This window comes from Juglans regia, chromosome 13 (assembly GCF_001411555.2).
Source record: "Juglans regia cultivar Chandler chromosome 13, Walnut 2.0, whole genome shotgun sequence".
NCBI classification, from domain to species: Eukaryota; Viridiplantae; Streptophyta; class Magnoliopsida; order Fagales; family Juglandaceae; genus Juglans; species Juglans regia.
This window is the reverse complement of record NC_049913.1, coordinates 1,159,885-1,178,099: the sequence shown is the minus strand read 5'-3', so window position 1 is coordinate 1,178,099 and position 18,215 is coordinate 1,159,885. Positions and strand designations below refer to the sequence as shown.

General features: G+C 33.6%; 1 protein-coding gene across 1 annotated transcript; it reads right to left on the bottom strand.

Moving 5' to 3' along the window:
• Positions 1-8,465: 8,465 nt before the first annotated feature.
• Positions 8,466-10,422, bottom strand: LOC108996303 (gallate 1-beta-glucosyltransferase-like). The gene has a single exon (XM_018972121.2). It carries the CDS (start codon positions 10,253-10,255, stop codon positions 8,723-8,725), a length of 1,533 nt encoding a protein of 510 aa, XP_018827666.1. The 5' UTR covers positions 10,256-10,422; the 3' UTR covers positions 8,466-8,722.
• Between the last annotated feature and the right edge of the window lie 7,793 nt (positions 10,423-18,215).

Sequence of the window (18,215 nt, the reverse complement as noted above, 5' to 3'; positions counted from 1 at the left end):
CGTAAACAAAGGCTCAAAAATACCAATCTTTTAAAACCAAGACCCGTTCATTCCATGGAGGACAAACTGCTGCCCCGCTGACCTCCGCACTACTTGCCTTCTCATGTGAATTCAACTTAAAAAAATAAAATAAAATAAACACTGAATTAAATAAAGGGTCCGTTTGCTTATTTACATATAAAAAAAGAGTAAAGAAAATATAGGAATTACGTGCTGCACGTCATATATTTAATTATTCTTAACTGTGAAATATATTATATAAGCGTTTTGCTATACAACTTTCATTACATTTTATATTTTATATTTTTTAAAATTTTTAATATTTTTCTTTTTGAATTTATTCTTTTTAAATTATTTCAAATTTTCTATTCATTATTTATATAATAAATATTTTATAAAATAAAAAAATAATGTAAAGTGTGTAATGTTAAGAAGTTGTGAAATTTTTTGATTATACAATCGATGGTGTAAATTGTCACATAATTTTAATAGTTGGTATTCAAACTTGACAGTTTTGATAATTTATGGTACAAATTAATTAAATAGCGTTGAAAATTTAAAGGATTCTCAGTTTTTTGTTCGCAAACTCAGTTGACCGATTGTTGGTTAAAGAATAAAGTGATCAATTCGAGTACTTATAACTGTTAGGTGAACTGTTAGGTGCAAACATCGTACGCAAGAGCGAATGTTTTTTCAAGGAAGTAAATGTTTGTAACTTTGTTACGTCATTGGTTCGGATAGGAACGATGATGTGTCGAACCCAACCAAATGTACTAGATAATAACAATAGCAATTGAGATTTAAAATTAAATTGACAAAATGAGTTTTATATATAAAATTGTAATAAAATTTATAAATACGCGTATCACTATTCATAATAATTTTATGATATTAATATTTTTTTTCTTTTTTAAATGGGGACCTTTCATTTTTCAAGTAGAGATATGCATCCGGATTTGTTTGTTCTAATATATACTGTCATTGTCTTTGAATAAGTAAATAAATAAAGGGATGGTTGAGAGACCCATATGGATTTGTTTGTTCTGATATATCGATATGAGGCTAGTTGTGTGCCTTAGCTTAAATGACCGTCTCTCTTTTCATTGTCTTATATATAGTCTCTATCCCTACCCTGGTGGGTTGACCTCTGTGGCCTAACTTGAAACATTCATTTGGTAATCAATGTGTCCCCTTTATTCTAATATCTCCTTGATCATGACCTTTGTGGCCTAACTTGAACATAGCAGTAGTTTCAACATTAACCCCTCTATTTGTTTGTTTGTTTTCTTTGTAAACATTCTATTGGCTTTTAGATATGGTTGAGAGACCCATGTGAGTGATTGCCTTTCTTATTTTAGAATTGTTTTCGCTTTTCCATTAACTTGAGAGTGCTCCTAGAAGAAAGATGAGACTTTTTCTTGGTGATATAAACCCAAGAACTAAAATTGTAAGACAATAATTATTGTAGTGTCTTTATGAGGTTTTGTTTCAAGTTTTATTCTCTTGTTCTTTTTGACTTATTGTTTCTAATCATTATAGTTTTTATTTATCTGTTGTAATTGATGTTGTTGGCAACTTATGGAGACTCAGTCCAGTAGAAAATTTTCCAAAATGGCATCACCAGATCAAGGTGAAATAAATCAACGTTTTTGCCAAATTCCAGATTCAAGATGTGAAGACTAATGCATTTTAATTTTTGTAAATTTATGTTTTAGTTTAATTAGTTGTAATGTATTATTATTTATTTTATTTTTTGTAAATTTATGTTTTAGTTTAATTAGTATTAATGTTTTAGTTTAATTAGTTGTGATGTATTATTATTTCTTTTGTTCTTTGTAAATTTATGTTTTAGTTAATTAGTTGTGATGTATTATTATTTATTTTATTTTTTGTAAATTTATATTTTGCCTTGTGATGTAACAACAATATTATTTATTTTGCATTTTTATTTATTTTGTTCTTTACTTTTTTTTTTATATAAAAATCTTTTAAAAAGTGTTTAAATTATTATTATTTTTTAAATCTGGGCAATTTAAGCATATCAATTTTTTTTTTAAAAAAAACAAGTGCTATAAAAATATTTTTTTTAATTTTAAAGTTTTTTTTTTTTAAAATTAAAAATTAAAACCTGATTTATCCGGTTATAACCCGGATCCGGATTGAATCCGGTTATCCTCCCGAAGCCCAGATTTTAGAATCCGGATCCGGTTATGGCTAGATATTCGGATCCGGATCCAATTGAATACCCATACTTTCAAGTTTCAATCACTCACGCATCCAAATCGCCTCTCTTTGTTTACAAATAATTGTATACCTCAAATGATGTTTTATGACAATATCAATTAGGTATTTGTTCTCCATCACCATGCAACTCCTGATTATTATGTATGGAGTTGTATTTTAGCGACTTGTGGAGTGCTACTTCACAATAATATTGCCGACACTTCTTTATTTATTGGGTGGCATTAGAGCCACCTAGGGCTAAGCAAAAATCCGACAATCCAACTTCAAATCCGACTCCGCTTCGACTCCGCTCCAGCTCTGACAAGTTGGAGTCATTGACGAACCGACTCCGGCTCAGCTTTGATCTGCCTCCGCCTCTGCCTTCGCCTCCGACTCCGCCTCAACCTCCGATTTCTATATATTAATCATTTAAATTTTATACAACTATATCTTATATAGTTAGTTAAACTCAATAATATACTAGTTAAATAATATATTTATACTATAATATATAAACTAAATTGACTAATAAATAATAATAGTTTAGTATATGACTATATGTAAATATCATACTATTATAAATTTACAATATTACTACCATATTACATGTAAGTTGTAACACTAAATTACTAATGTATAAATATAATAACATGTAATACTAATGTATATATAATATACTATAAACACTAAGATGCATAACAACATCAACATGTAATCCTAATGGATAAACATTGATCTATAAATTTATAATAACATATAATACTAATGTATAATAACTAAAGTATTATTCATATAAATTTTATATAACAATATCTTATATTAATTATATTTTTTGACCTAATAAATTCTCAACATATTCCTTTTGATAAATATATTAGTAATACTAATATATATTAGTATATTAATTAGATTTATGGTCTAATACTAATACTATTAGTAATCCACTTTAAGTCTATATATAAATTACTATATAAATCACTATATTATTAATTACTAATACTATATTACTATATGATACTATTAGCTATAGTGATATACTAGTATCAGTGATATAGTTAGTATAATATTTATACTAATACTATTATATAGTTATACTAAATTAAAATCACTATAGCAAATACTAATATATAGTTATGTTAATCACTATAACTAATACTAATACTAATACTAATATAGACTATAGCTATAACTTATAGTATTATACCTATACTAAATCACTATAACTTATACTAATATAGTTACACTAAATCATTATAACTAATACTAATGTAGTTATACTAATCACTATAACTATAAGTTGAGGAAATGTTCGAAAAGAGCTCTCGCAGTTGAAACCTAGAACTCGTTCGCAGATCCGGCTTGAGGGGTGGGAGCTTCGGCTCCCTTCCCCTCCCTCCCTCCTCCTCCTCCTTCCATTCTCTTCTATGTAGTTTTTGTTTGTGTTTTTGTGTTTTTTCAGGGGAAATAAGTGCGAATCACCGATCTCGGTCTTCCCGCCGCCACAGGCCAGTACGCGCCCCGCCACGGTGATGCCCTGCCGCCGATCTTAAAGACCACCGAATTCGGCACCAAACGGAGCGGCGACTAGCCCGCACGTGCGGCTCGAAGTCTCGGCGTCGTTCGGCGCGTGGCCTCCACGCACCACCCGGGAGTCCTCTGCCAACACCACGTGCGGCATTTCTGGAGCCTGTGAGTCCGGGATCTCCAAGGTCGACTGGCGGTTCCCTTCCTAGAGTGGCGCGTGTACTGCACGCGCCACAGCAGCCCCTGTGTTCCGTTTTTCTTTTGTTGCAGTGTTTTTTCTTTGTAGTTTCCTTTGTGTAATGTAGTTTCTAGGTTAATAAAAATCCAAAAAAATTAGTACCTTCGGACTTTGGTCCGAATGGAGTATTAGTCCCCCCTCCGCGTTGACGGGGTTGTTGGGGTTTGGTACACCCTACCCTGCTTAGTCGGGGTATGGGGTTTTGTAATCTCTGTCGTGGACATAGGGGGTATTTTCTCTAAAGATTTAGGTCATTAGAGATTTACTGTCTGGACTAGACCATGTCAGTCACGAAAGTGTACTGGGGAGTTATTAACGATTGTAATTGATTTGTTTTTCAAATCAACTTTGTAAGTCCTCTCTCTTAATGAAGGTTGACACCTATTTTACTCAAAAAAAAAAATAATCACTATAACTATATATAGTATTAATATCACTACTAGTATAACTAATACTAATACTAATATACTAATACTATTAGTGTATTACTAATATATATATATATCAAGTATAAGAGATTAGAGATTTAATATATATATATATATATATTAAATCACTAACATACTAATAGTATGATACTATAGTATTAGTAATTATACTATAAGATATAGTAATAGACTAATAGTATATTATAGTAATAGTATATTATATATAAAATAGTAATACTATTTTTTGAATCTTCATTTCGTATACATTGCCCCTTTTTTTTAATATTCATATATAATAATATATGTCTTATATTTTTTATGAATCTTCATATATATATATATATATATATAATTAAAAATAGATTCATAGTAATTACTAATTAGTATACTATACGGCCACCGTTTCTATTTGTTAATGGGAATTCCGGATTAGGCCTTCGGGTTCCCGAGTTCCCCCCTCCACATTTCATTTTCAATCTTCAAATTCTTCAGTCACAACCGTCTCAGTGTCTCACTCCTTCTCACGCAGCCCCTCTCTCACACAACCATCAACAACTCTGCGACAGTCTCGAAATCCCTTCGTTCTCTCAAGTTTCCCTTGAAACCCTAGGTCCCGTCGTCACCGTCGATGGCCTCTTGAGGTGTACTACATCTGTGCAAACACCGTCCCTCGACTCCCTATCACCTATTGATCTCTTACACTCTCAATCATAGATTAATCACTGCCCATTAAAGATTCGAAGTCGGTAAGTTACCCAAACCTATGTCTCTGTTCTTTAATCAAATCTTTGAGGTTGGTAATGTTGATTTTTTCTATGGTTATTTCCAGAGTTGGCTTTTGATAGTGCTTCTTTCCAGATCAACCCTTCACCACAGTAAGCTCCTAGACCTAGACTGCCCCTGTCGTGTACTGATTTAGTGATTTATACGGTTAAATGATTGGGTTTTAATTTGCTGATTGGTAATTTGGGTTTAATTTGCTGATTGTATTTTGGGAATCCGTTACTAAAAAATATGTAATTTTTTATGTTATTTTAGTAGTGTTTTCATTCATGTTGTTGGGTCTGATTTTTTTTATTTTTCTGTTAAAGATGAGTATATATTGTCTGAAACATATTTCTGTTTTAGTGATTGCAAATTATCCACAAGTTGAGTTAATGAGTTTGTATTGTGCTTTTGGGGCTGTGTTTGGCTGTTTTAGTGATGGTCTTAATCGTACTATTTTGTTGTTTGTTGTGTTTTAGACTTTAGTTCTTAAATCATGAATATAGAAGGCACAAGCACTCCTACATCCACAGCTGCATCTTGTCCTGGCATCCCAGAACAACCTATTGATACTCCCAGTCCTATAATTGAAGAGTCCAGCGGACCAATAGAATCTTCGGTAGGCACTCCTAGTGCCTTCTATTCTAACCCTCACCTTCCACCTGGTAGTAGAGTTCCTAAGAATGGGTCTTTGGTATGGGTTCACTTCACAAGAGTGCCTGATTGTGATCCCAAAGAGCCTATAGCTACTTATAAACATTGTGGGAGGCAATAAAAATGCCATCCCAAAAGGCAAGGACAAGATGCAGCTGTGGATTGAAGGCCAATGGGAGAAGAGCTTAGGAATGACAAATGACCAAGTACAATGGGAAAAAAATCCGGGCAGCCCTTACTAGGATGGTGATAGTGGATGAATTACCCTTTAGGGTTGTTGAAGGCCAAGGGTTTCGAGAATACACTAAATTCCTTGATCCTAGGTTTTCAATTCCTTCTCGATTTACCGTAATGCGTGACTGTATAAAGTTATTATTGAGAGAGAATGATAGCTTGAAGAAAATATTTTTGACGACAAAAAAAAAAAAATGTGTCTGACCACCGACACTTGGACTTCTATCCAAAATATTAATTACATGTGTGTGGCCGCTCACTTTATTGATAGTAATTGGAAGTTACAAAAGCGGATCATTTCATTTGTTCATATTAGTGACCACAAGGGGGCAACGATTTGGAGGAGTGTATGCTTGATTGGGGCATTAACAAAATCCTCACAATTACGGTAGACAATGCTATTTCTAACGACTCTGTTATTGATTGGTTGAGAACAAGAGAAATATGAAGTGAGAATTGTGTTGCAGCTCATGAGTTTATTCACATGAGGTGTACGTCAAACATCTTAAACCTTGTTGTGAGTGAAGGTTTGAAAGATGTTGATGACTCGATCATAAGAGTAAAAAATTTGATTAAGTATATGAAGTCTTCTCCCTAAAAACTTGCTACTGAAATTTGAAAGCCCACAAATTTGATTAAGAGTCAGAAATTTGATTAAGTATGTGAAGTCTTATTCCCAAAGACTTGCCATTGAAATTTGAAGCCCCCAATTTTATTTTTTTAAAAAAGTGGGTCAAATATGAAGTTAAAAAAGATAAAAAAAAAAATCCAAAAATCCGACTCTACTTCGACAAGTTGGAGTCGGAGGCAGAGCGGATTTTGTGCATCTCGGAGTCGGAGTCGGAGTCGGAGGTTGGATTCGACCTCCAACAAAGTCAGAGTCGGAGTCAAAGGTTGGGCCCTTCGACTCCAAAGTGGTCGATGCTCAGCCCTAGAGCCACCCATAAAAAAAGTACCGAATGTGGTACATTATTATTTTTGTTCTTTTTTCTAAAGTGTTTTTTATGTATTTTAAAAAATACAATACTAAAAAATAAACAAACGTAAATTCTGAATATATATATATATATATATATATATATGTATGTATGTATGATAGATACAAAAGACAAAGGTACCTATCATTTTCATTATTTATTTGAAAAAAATTATACAACTTTTTACTATTCATATAATTTCTACACACTATATTTTTTTTAATTATTATTATTATTTTTTTATAAAAAAAGTAATATATGAATATTAAATAGAAAAATTGAATTAATTTAAAAAGAATAAAGTCAAAAAAAAAATAAAAAAATATAATATATCGAGGTTAAAAAATTGTATAGCATTGCTCTGTTTGAAAACTGCTTGCGGTTTTTTCATGTTTTTAGCTTAGCTTGTAAATTCTTGTTGCATAGCGTCTGAGAATAGCGGTATGTGGTAGATGTCTGGTCCTTTTCAAGCTTACAGGGACAGTGGTCACTTTCAGAAGGGAAGATTTGACCATAAATGATATTTTAATTTTAAGGTGTTTAAATTTTATTTATTTTCCTATTTTTATATATTTATGTTAGAAAGTAATTAGAAATGGCTCTATGGAATCTTTTTCTTTGCATATTTTAAGGTCATGCTTCCACGATAGGATGTCAATATATAATACGGTGAATTTAATATAAATATGATATAAAATTAATAGATTTGAGTTTAATGTTAATGAGTTCGGATCAAAAAGGATTGATCCGTTAAGATATGATTTATAAACGAATCAATATGATAAGAACGAGTCAATCTGCTTTACATGAAATCTACCCATTTTTACTTGTTTATAATTTATTTTAAAATTAAAATTTTATTATGGTTAAGTTATAATATTGATATTTTTCAATATATTTATATTGATATTTTTTTTATTATTGAGATTGTAATTTTAGATTTATGCTCATATATGTTGTCATATGGTTTATAATATTGATTTTATTATATATTAAAACTTGAAAAATATTGGTATATATATTTTTAAGATATTGTGATTATTAATATATATAGATTTAATTTTTTATACGAAATTATATTAATTAGGTCAAATAAATTATGTGTTTTAGTTTAACATATTTAGATGAAACAAACAAATTTAAATGAGTCGTATCGTATTAATATATTTTTAATTAATTATTAAAGGGGTCAAAATGGATGACATGATACTACCTATTATCTAAATATATTAGATTAAGATATAAAAATTTGACACGTTTAATTTAACGATATATAATTAGATGTTCTTAACTTGACACGTAACCAATACAACCCGAAAACTCGATTTGGCACCCATAGGACCCATAGCTCCTCCCTCCTCATTTCGGCTGTCCTCAATCTTAATCGGGCCCTACCGGTTAATATTAAATAACTCAATAAAATTAACAAAAACTAAAAACAAGCAAAGCGCCCAGACCAAAGACGCCTGTTTATAATTATATTATATATATATATATTAAAAAAGATTAAAGAAAAAAAAACCAATACCTCACTAGATATAGAAGGTATCCCAGTTATTCCACATTGAATTAATCACTTCCACCTCCCAATCATTACCTAACACGTGCCCACCCGTAGTAGTTCATACCTTGTTTTTCTTCGTTAACTAGGAATCGTCCGAGGATTAATTACTAAGTAATTAGGATACAACCAAGTTGGCGTTCCCATTATTATCCTTTAACTCGACTAAATCTGCAAGCCCATTGGTGGCTGACTTATTGGCGAAATCTTCAACCCCGTTAGTAGTTGACCTAATGGTGAGAGCCATGCTTCTCTTTCTCACCTCGTCCACGAAGGCTTGAATATTCCGGTCGGAGGAACCACCCTCCGCCACCGCAGCATCCGCCACGGCCTTCCACTTCAATGCGTTCTGCTTCATCTCCTCTGCCTTGGTCCCCACCGTGGCCTCCAGCAAGCACCTCTGCACCTCATCCCTAGTAATCACCTTGTTCTCGGCCTCACCTCGGCACATTCTCACCCCAGTCTTGAACACATCTACCAAGTACACTGCGTCCGTGACTTGGTCACCCCATTGCGGGAAAGCCACCACCGGCATGCCTGAGGTGAGTGACTCCATGGTCGAGTTCCATCCGCAGTGTGTGACGAAGCATGCAACGGAGGGGTGCGCCAACACTTGCTCTTGTGGGCTCCATTGGACCACCCTGCCTCTGTCCCCAGCTTTCTCCAAGAATCCTTCTGGAAGAACGAGCAGTTCGTAGCCAGCGTCTTTGTGTGGCGGTTTCATGACCCATAAGAACGAGACCCCAGAGTTCAAGATCCCGTGAGCTATCTCGTCCACCTGGGCTTGAGTCAAGTAAACGACGCTGCCGAAAGAGATGTACACAACTGATTGGGGTGGCTTTGAGTCCAGCCACTCTATGCAGTCATCGGCCTTCATGAAGTCTCCGCGGACGTTTGCGTTCTGAGCCGTGGGGTTCTTGAAGAGAGGCCCGACAGTTTTGATAGGGCAGAATTTGGACATGTACTCGATGATATCGTGCTCCAGTTCCTGGAACGTATCCATCAATATGCAGAAGGGTTTGTCCAAGTTCCTGTACTGGCCCAGGATGGCCCTCCTCAAGAACGGGTACGGAGTGGTAGGGTACAAGAAGCTTGGAACTTCGTCATACTTCAGAAGTGGCATGCAAGGCAATTGAATATCAATAAAGGGTTCGGTTTCGGAAGGGAAAGGGACTAAGCCGTGGTAGTAGTGGTAGTACGCGGCGAAGCACGCACAAGATTGTACCCAAAGCATGGCTGAAGGGAGGCCAACGCTCTCAGCCACATCCGAAACCCAAGGAATAAAAGGGTTGTTGATTAGGCAAGAGATGGGGCGTCCCTGTTCTGCGTTTCTCCTTATCATCTCGGGGAAGATCTCCTTGCCAACGAGCTCCAGTTGGGGTAAGTACTGGTCCAAGTCTTGGCGCCTTGGCTCGTCCTCGTCCCATCCATCTTCGAAGAACTCGAAGCGGATGAATCCCTCGCCAACTGGGGCAGGCTCGTCAGTGATATTGCTGGCTTTTCGCATCTGTTTGCCAATACTTTCTGGGGTGGAGAACGTTACAAGCAAACCCTTTGAAGCAAGGCGCTTGCCAAGCCTGAGTAGAGGGTTAACATGGCCTTGTCCTGGGAAAGATATCAGAAGAACATGGACCACAGCTTCAGATCCCATTGTTTCTGTACAGGTTAAGCTGGCTGGCTAGGTTGAAAGGAAGAGATAGAGAGCTAGAGTGGCTAAAATTGAGCGTGATCGGTGCACGGACTTGCCTGATTGTGTGGGATTAATGGCTGGTGAACACAAGGAGGAGGAAGACTACTGATATATACCGCATAGAATTAATGCTCAATTTTTTATTTGTTTTAAAGAAATATGTGTGACCGTTAGGTAGCTAGCTAAATATTAACTTGAATGGTCGGTCGGAGAGAGCAAATCAAAGATGACAATGTTGAGAAGAGCAAGGGATCGGTGGGAGTTACTCTGAACATCGTCCCATGCACGCATCTTAAATGTCGAGCCCACCTAACTGAGACCATGTTCCTATCATTCTCAATCATTACGTGAGTTAATTACATTTCGGTAGTAGTAAAAAGTAATAATATAATATTAAATAATAATAAAAAATAAAAAATAATAATAAAAAAATAAGTAAAAAGTAATGAATAATAATTAAGTTTTTAAAAATATTTGAATTATTTTTGGTAATCATTATTTTTAAGTTTAATTTTTTAATATCATCATTTATCATTCTCATGGGGATTCAGGTCTAAGAAAATTAAGCCTTTCTTAATATATATAAATATATATATTTGTGCATATTCATATTTTTAAAATAGTTCGATGCAATAAATACAGAGTTTACTTGACATTCACGCGATAGATAGCTTAAATGAAGGTTAGATAGGGAGTTCATTTGACATGTCACTCGAGTGAATGTCAGACAGATAGTTCGCTTGATTCTCGATAGACACTTCAGTCAAACAAATAACCCAATAATTATGAAATTAAGATTTCTGCCATACAATTAAATAAATATATGTTTATTATAAACAGTATGACCGTCTAGAATTGTGTATTTTGTCTCAAAGTGTAATTTGTGATTCTCTTAGACAATCAATCTTTTACAGTTTCTTGGGATGTAGGCACATTGCCAAATCTTGTAAATCTTTATGTCATGTGATTGTTTATTATTTTACTTTACTTTCTTGTATCGTTTTTCACAAGAAGTTCAACACAATCAAAGTAGAATATGGACTTGGATACCGTACACTGTTGTGCCACCGATGCAAGTCCAAACTTATATATATGAGGTATCCAAGTCTAAGAAAGTTAAGTTTTTCTTGTTATATTTGTGCAAATTCACATTCTTAATGTAGTTCAATGCAATCAACATATAACTTAGACCTGGATATCTCATATCAGTTTGGATTTGCATCAGCTTAGTTTTCGCTCAAGTCTTTGGAAGTACTTGAAATCGATCAATATTGCTAGTTAATTCGCTATCGAAATCTAGCCAAGCCTCTCAAATTAATAACCTTTTAATTTTTTTATGAGTAATAGCTAGCGTTTTAATTTACTTTGGCTGTGATCAATCATCGTTAATTTTAAAACTTTTTGTTACTGTATTTGTTTATCATGGATATAATTAGATTGATCAAAGAATAGAAATCATTTTGGTTTTTTTAATTAGAAAACGTATACAACGGCGAAAATATTACTTGTTTTTGCATATTGCGACATGTAGAGTTGAATTTAAACAAAGACAATATTATAATTCCACAAACTTTACTAGCTAGCTTCTGCATGTGTACATAATTATGAACGTTAAGTACTTCTTTTTCCATTAAATATTTATGAAAAAAATTTATTCATCATCTATTTTTTCATCATATCATGATTTGGTATTAGATGATAAGTTCACAAGTAAAATATAATAAATAGTCTCTAATCATCTAATGTTACATCATAAAATGATGAGATCCATTAAATATTTATGACAAAAATCTATTCATCATCTATTTTCTCATCATCTCATGATGTGGCATTAGATGATAGGTTCACAAGTAAAATATAATAAATAGCCTCTAATCATCTAATGTTACATCATAAAATAATGAGAAATTGAATGATGAATAGCATTACTTAATACGTATATAGAACCCATATATATATATATTTGTATATCTATATATATACACATACAAGACCATTAGCTGCCCACTTTGCCACAACATGCATGCATGCACGCACACGTTTGTAAATCAAGCTATACTGATCATTGTTGTTAACGCATTCATTTGAGCTGCAGGAAGAGACCCTGACTTAACTAGAATGGAAAATAACATTAATTCATTTATCTATAATTTGTGGTGAAAGTAAGGGCACCCATTTTTTATGGTTGTAAAATTGTTCCCAACGACCTAATCGCTTGATGATCTCTGCTTGCGGCTAATTTTCTCAACGCAAAAGGAGGAACGTCTGGCAGTTACCATTTCTGCTAATTTTGCTGTACTGAACTTTCTGGTCTTGCTTAATTTTAAGCGATGAAGGTTGGTTAATGGTTACCGTACGAAAATGATATGACCTGTTTTGTCTCCATTACCAAACAAAGCCAACCAATTCTCTCGCCGCAGAGAGAGAGAGAGAGAGAAGAAGGAAGAATCATACAAATTGATCTTTGAAGTCCTCATGGATTCCAGCCGTACGTTCAAGAAGGAAAGTTGGCATTGGACACACGTTTAAAGGTAAAAATTCAAATTCCATTCAGTGGGTTTGACCATTAGGTTTGAAATAAGGATAGTGCTACAGCCCTTCCAGCTCCCGCTGGGGCTGTAGCATGTATTTGTTTGTGTTTTTTATTAAATTATTTTTTATATAAATATTTTTAATATTTTTTAATATTTTTAAATATAAAATATTATTAAAAATATTTTCTTAATCAAGAAGTAAAAAAAAAATTATTAAAAAATACTTTCTTAATTATAAAGTAAAATAAAAAATATTAAAAAAATATTTTTTATTTTATTTCGTGATTAAGAAAGAATTATTTAATAATATTATGAATTTTTTTATTTTTTAAAAATATTAAAAATTATTAAAAACATCTATATAAAAAAAGAATTAAAAAATATACATATAAAATACACTAGAGCTCCAACGGGAGCCCCCAGCGAGAGCTCCAGCATTTTCCTTGAAATAATGAATGTTAGCGCAGGATGAATGATCCAATAAGCTAGCTAGCTAGCTTCATATTCACTTCCTTCCCCCAAGTCCCTAACTACTCTGATCATTTTTACTTGAGAAATGCTTTTTACTTAGGAAAATACTAGATGCCCCGCTAGGAGCTCCCGTTGGGCTCTAGTATTTTTTTATGTATTTTTTTTAGTTTTTTTTATATAGTTATTTTTAATAATTTTAAATATTTTAAAAAAATATTATAATATTATTAAAAAATATTTTCTTAATCATGAAGTATAATAAAAAATAATATTTATTTTATTTCGTAATTAAGAAAGTGTTTTTTAATAATTTTTTTTACTTTTTTATTAAGGAAGTATTTTTTAATGATATTTTAAATTTATTTTATTTTTTAAAAATATTTAAAAATGTAAAAAAAAAATAAATTAAAAAAATATACATAGAAAAATACATGCTAAGCTTAGCAGGAGCCCCCAGCGAGGCTATAGCGTGACCATTTTAAATAATTTTTTTTAAAAAAATCATTATATTATTAAAAAATATTTTCTTAATCATGAAGTAAAATAAAAAATTATAAATTTTTTTTTTATAATTTTTTATTTTACTTTGTGATTAAGAAAGTATTTTTTAATATATTTTTTTTTTACTTTTCTGATTAAGAAAGTATTTTCTTAATGATGTTTTAAAATAATTTTATTTTTTAAAAATATTTTAAAATATTAAAAGATCTATATAAAAAATTACTTAAACAAAACACATTTAAATAATACAACACCCCCAACGGGAGCCCCCAGCGGGGCTGTAGCATCACCTTTGTTACACAACCTTTACTATACTTTACACTTCACATTTTTTTAAATTTTTAATATTTTTTTAAAATTTATTTTGAGTTTAATCTTTTTAAATTATTTTAAATTTTTTATTTTTTATTTATATAATAAATATTTAATAAAAAAATAATAAAAATTAAAAATAATATAGAATGTAGAATATAAAGAAGTTGTGAAGATTTTTTGTTTACTTAACTTTCTCCATACGGCGCCGATCATTCTGCAGACCTGTCTTGTCGAGGTATTGAAAATCCTAGTTTTTGAAACAAGAATACAAATAGAATCACCGATGCATACAGGAGTTGGCAAAGTTTTAGGCCCATCTGATCATGATTTTCCAAATTTTTTTAGGCCCATCTAGTGCCCGGCCAGAAAAAAATAAATATCAATTAATTAAGGTGATCGAACGATAATGACGTGGTAATATAGAAGATTCGCATGAAATTTATGAGAATGCTGCTAAAGTAGCATAAATATTTTTATGATCATCACATCTCTTTTATAAAACGAGCAGTGCCGATCATTTTGTAAAAGATGCTTACAAAATGAAAAAAATATTTTTGCGATGTCGGTCGCATGAATCTTGAAGAAAAAAAAAGTAAAATAAGATAAATATTTTTTTTCTACAATTAATAAAACTAGTAATAAATTAAATGAGTCGGTGTAAAAACAAAAATACTTGTTGCAACCGCCTGGTGCAACCAGCGTCCCATTTAATAAAAATTTTCATATATCTCTATCAATTTTATCTGCTGTAATCATTCCATCTCTTTTTCTAATCAAGTTTGAGTGTTTATTTATGTACGAGCATGAATTGAACGGCTAGTTTAAAAATCCTAAAAAAATGTCACCAACGGCTAGATATTATTAATGATCGATGCTTAACAAAATAAAAGAACAATTAAAGAATTAAATTACATAAGAAAAACAAAAATCAATGCTTGGATGAACTGATCAAGAGGCACCAACAAAGCTGGCGCACAACTGCAACAGCCGCACCCATCTTTTGCTCCCATGGCGTAATGGGTTAGATTCACACAGAAAGAGAGAGAGAGAGAGAGAGTTGCTTGTGATAAAGGCACGGGCTAGTGTACGAAGAATGAAAAAAAAAAAAACTTATCCATGAAAATTATATGCCAGGAAAAAAAAAAGAACAAAGAGAGAGATGAGAAAAGAAGAAACAGAAGAAAAAAGAGAAAGATAGATATCTGCTTTATTATAATCTTTCTTTGTTTCTATATTTTTACTTTTATCCTTTTTTTTTTTATTCCACGTAAACTGTCACATACAGCCCGATTATCCCCATTTGCACATCCCGGTTATACCTAGTAAAACTCTTAAAAAATTAGTCTACATACAATTTCTAAATGGCTTGCCAATAATTGTTGTGGAGGTGCGAATGGCTTGCTCTCGATCAATCCCACTTCTTTAGGGATAAAATTGGCCCTTTTCTTTAAAAAAAATGATTTAATCTAGATCTAATTATTTTTTAAACGCCTAGCTGATCTGATCTCAAGCATCAAATATCACTAGCATTGACACTTCTATTATAGCCACATATATATTAAAAAAAGAAAGAGAGAACTTGTTATAAAAAAAAAATAGGCGAGAACTTGTTTTAATTTCGTGTATTCAACTATATATAGCTTATGTGCTGCTAATTAGAGCCAAGTGAGAGAATGTTTGTTACAACGACCGAACATCATACGGCTGCCTTATTTTATATTTGCTTTAGTGACTTGTCTCTCAAAAATAAATAATAATAATATTGATTGGACCCAAGCCTGAGATAACAAGAACTATGGATCGGATTTGTTGTCTTGCAGTTCAAAACAGACAAAAAAATATCAGAGAGAGTTTATGTCCTAATTAAGCAGGAAGTTGAAAGCTGTTATCTGGGTTGGTAAACAAGCGACGACAACAACATCTATATATAATCAACGCTTGCAAGATGACGCACGCCGCAAAAACTAAGAATGCTATGAAAGTGGGGAACAAAACCTATGTGGAAAGCTTGTTGGTAAAAGGAGAAGAGGTTTTTCAAGGCATGCGGCCGGCGTTATTACTCCTCACTAAGAAGTATTATATACGTAGTAGTTACACGAAAAGAGATGCGAAGACGGAAGATCTGGCAAGCTGTAGCTAGCTGCCGCGCGTACGTGTTCTTCAACATAATGATCTGGCCGATATGGTAACTGAATTTATATCTAATTTTCAACGGCGAGCGAGGGTGGTGATCAGCAACTAATTTTCAAGAGGCCGGCAATTAGGCAATTGGCTGGGGGCAGTGCCCAGCTAGCTAGCCCGGCCATCAAATTAAATATTCCAAAGTAAAACAAGCTAATTATGATAATTGGGTTCGAGTACTTGGACCCAAGCTGGTGGCCGCATGACATCAGTTATTACGGTTACTAATCAAGATCAAGAACCAGATCATGATTCTATCCAAGATCAAGATTCCTTATTAACCGGAAACGGATGTAATTACGGAAACATTTCTTAACTCAGACTTATCACGTGTATATGTAAAAACTAAGTTATAAATACAAGTAGTCACCCACCTAAAATTTACGGTGGTTTTTACAAACCTTCACATGGTATCTCAGAACTTTCTCTCGGATTAACATCCAAACCGATCCCGTGGCCTCTGTCAACCCCACTCTGCCCTTCACCACCATGGTTCATCTGCTCACCATCAAGTTATCCTCCTCGAATTATCTTCTTTGGCGCAGTCAAGTCTTGCCGTTGCTGCAATGCCAGAATCTTCTTGACTATATTGATGGTTCCGTTGCCGAGCCCACTGCCACCATTGTTTTCGGTGACTCTGTTTCTGCAAATCCTAAGTTGGCTGAATGGAAACAAATCGATCAGCTTGTGCTCAGTTTGTTACTCTCCACCTTAACAGAGGAAGCCATGTCCGCTGTCGTCGGCTTATCCACATCTCGAGCCGTTTGGTCTCGTCTGGAAAATACATTCAGCCATAGATCAAAGTCTTGCGAGTTTTGACTGAAGGATGATCTTTAGACCATGAAAAAGAATGATAAAATCGTACCTGAGTTCTCCCGTGATTTCAAAACAGTCTGCGATCAACTTGCTGCAATGGGACGCCCAGTTGATGATCTTGACAAACTCCACTGGTATTTACGTGGTCTTGGATCCTCTTTTTCTATTTTTTCCACCACTCAATTATCTCTATCTCCTCTTCCTATATTTGATGATGTTGTACCCAAAGTCGAAAGTTATGAGATTTTTGTTCGATCTTTGGAGTCAACTCCTCCTCTAGGCTCCACTGCTGTTGCCTTTACTGCTTCTCGCACTTTCAAACCCGCATCACATGCGGGTGGTCATGGAGAGGGCCGTTCCTCTCGTGGAGGACGCGTACGTGGGGGACGAAACAATCAAAATAGAACTCGTCCCATTCGCTGTCAAATATGCCGTCGTGAAGGCCATTACGCCTCTACTTGCCGCGATCGTTACACTCGGCCTCCTAGTGCCAATTTAGTTGAAGCATTCACTTCTTGCTTTCTTAATGATGGTCAAGATTCTGTCCAAGATTCAGATTGGTACACGGACACTGGGGCCACTGCTCATATGACTCATGATGCCACTCAGTTAGACACGGCAAACACTTATCTTGGTAAGGATTGTGTTGTATTTGGTAATGGTGCATCTCTTCCAATTTCTCACACCGGCACTTTCTCTCCAACTCCTTCTCTTCTTTTAAAAGATGTCTTAGTTGTGCCTAGTCTCACTAAAAATCTTATATCCATTAGTAAACTAACCTCTGACTTCCCATTCTCTATTACTTTTACTAATGATCGATTCACTGTGCAGACTCGCGACACAAAAAGAGTGATAGCAATCGGTCGACGTGAAAATGGACTTTATGTGCTTGAACGTGGTCATAAATCTTTCATTTCCGTTCTTACTAATAATTTTCCGCGAGCATCCTTTGATGATTGGCATGCTCATTTGGGCCATGTTTCTTATAGTATTATTTCTCTTTTGAATAAAAATCGTCATCTATGTGTTACCTCTTTACTCCCAAATCCTACTGTGTGCCCTAGTTGTCAACTTGCTAAAAGTAAAAGACTTCCTTTTTCTCT

What these genes read in the sequence shown, in the direction of transcription:
- LOC108996303 (XM_018972121.2), bottom strand. Translation starts at nt 10,255, where the DNA reads ATGGGATCTGAAGCTGTGGTCCATGTTCTTCTGATATCTTTCCCAGGA.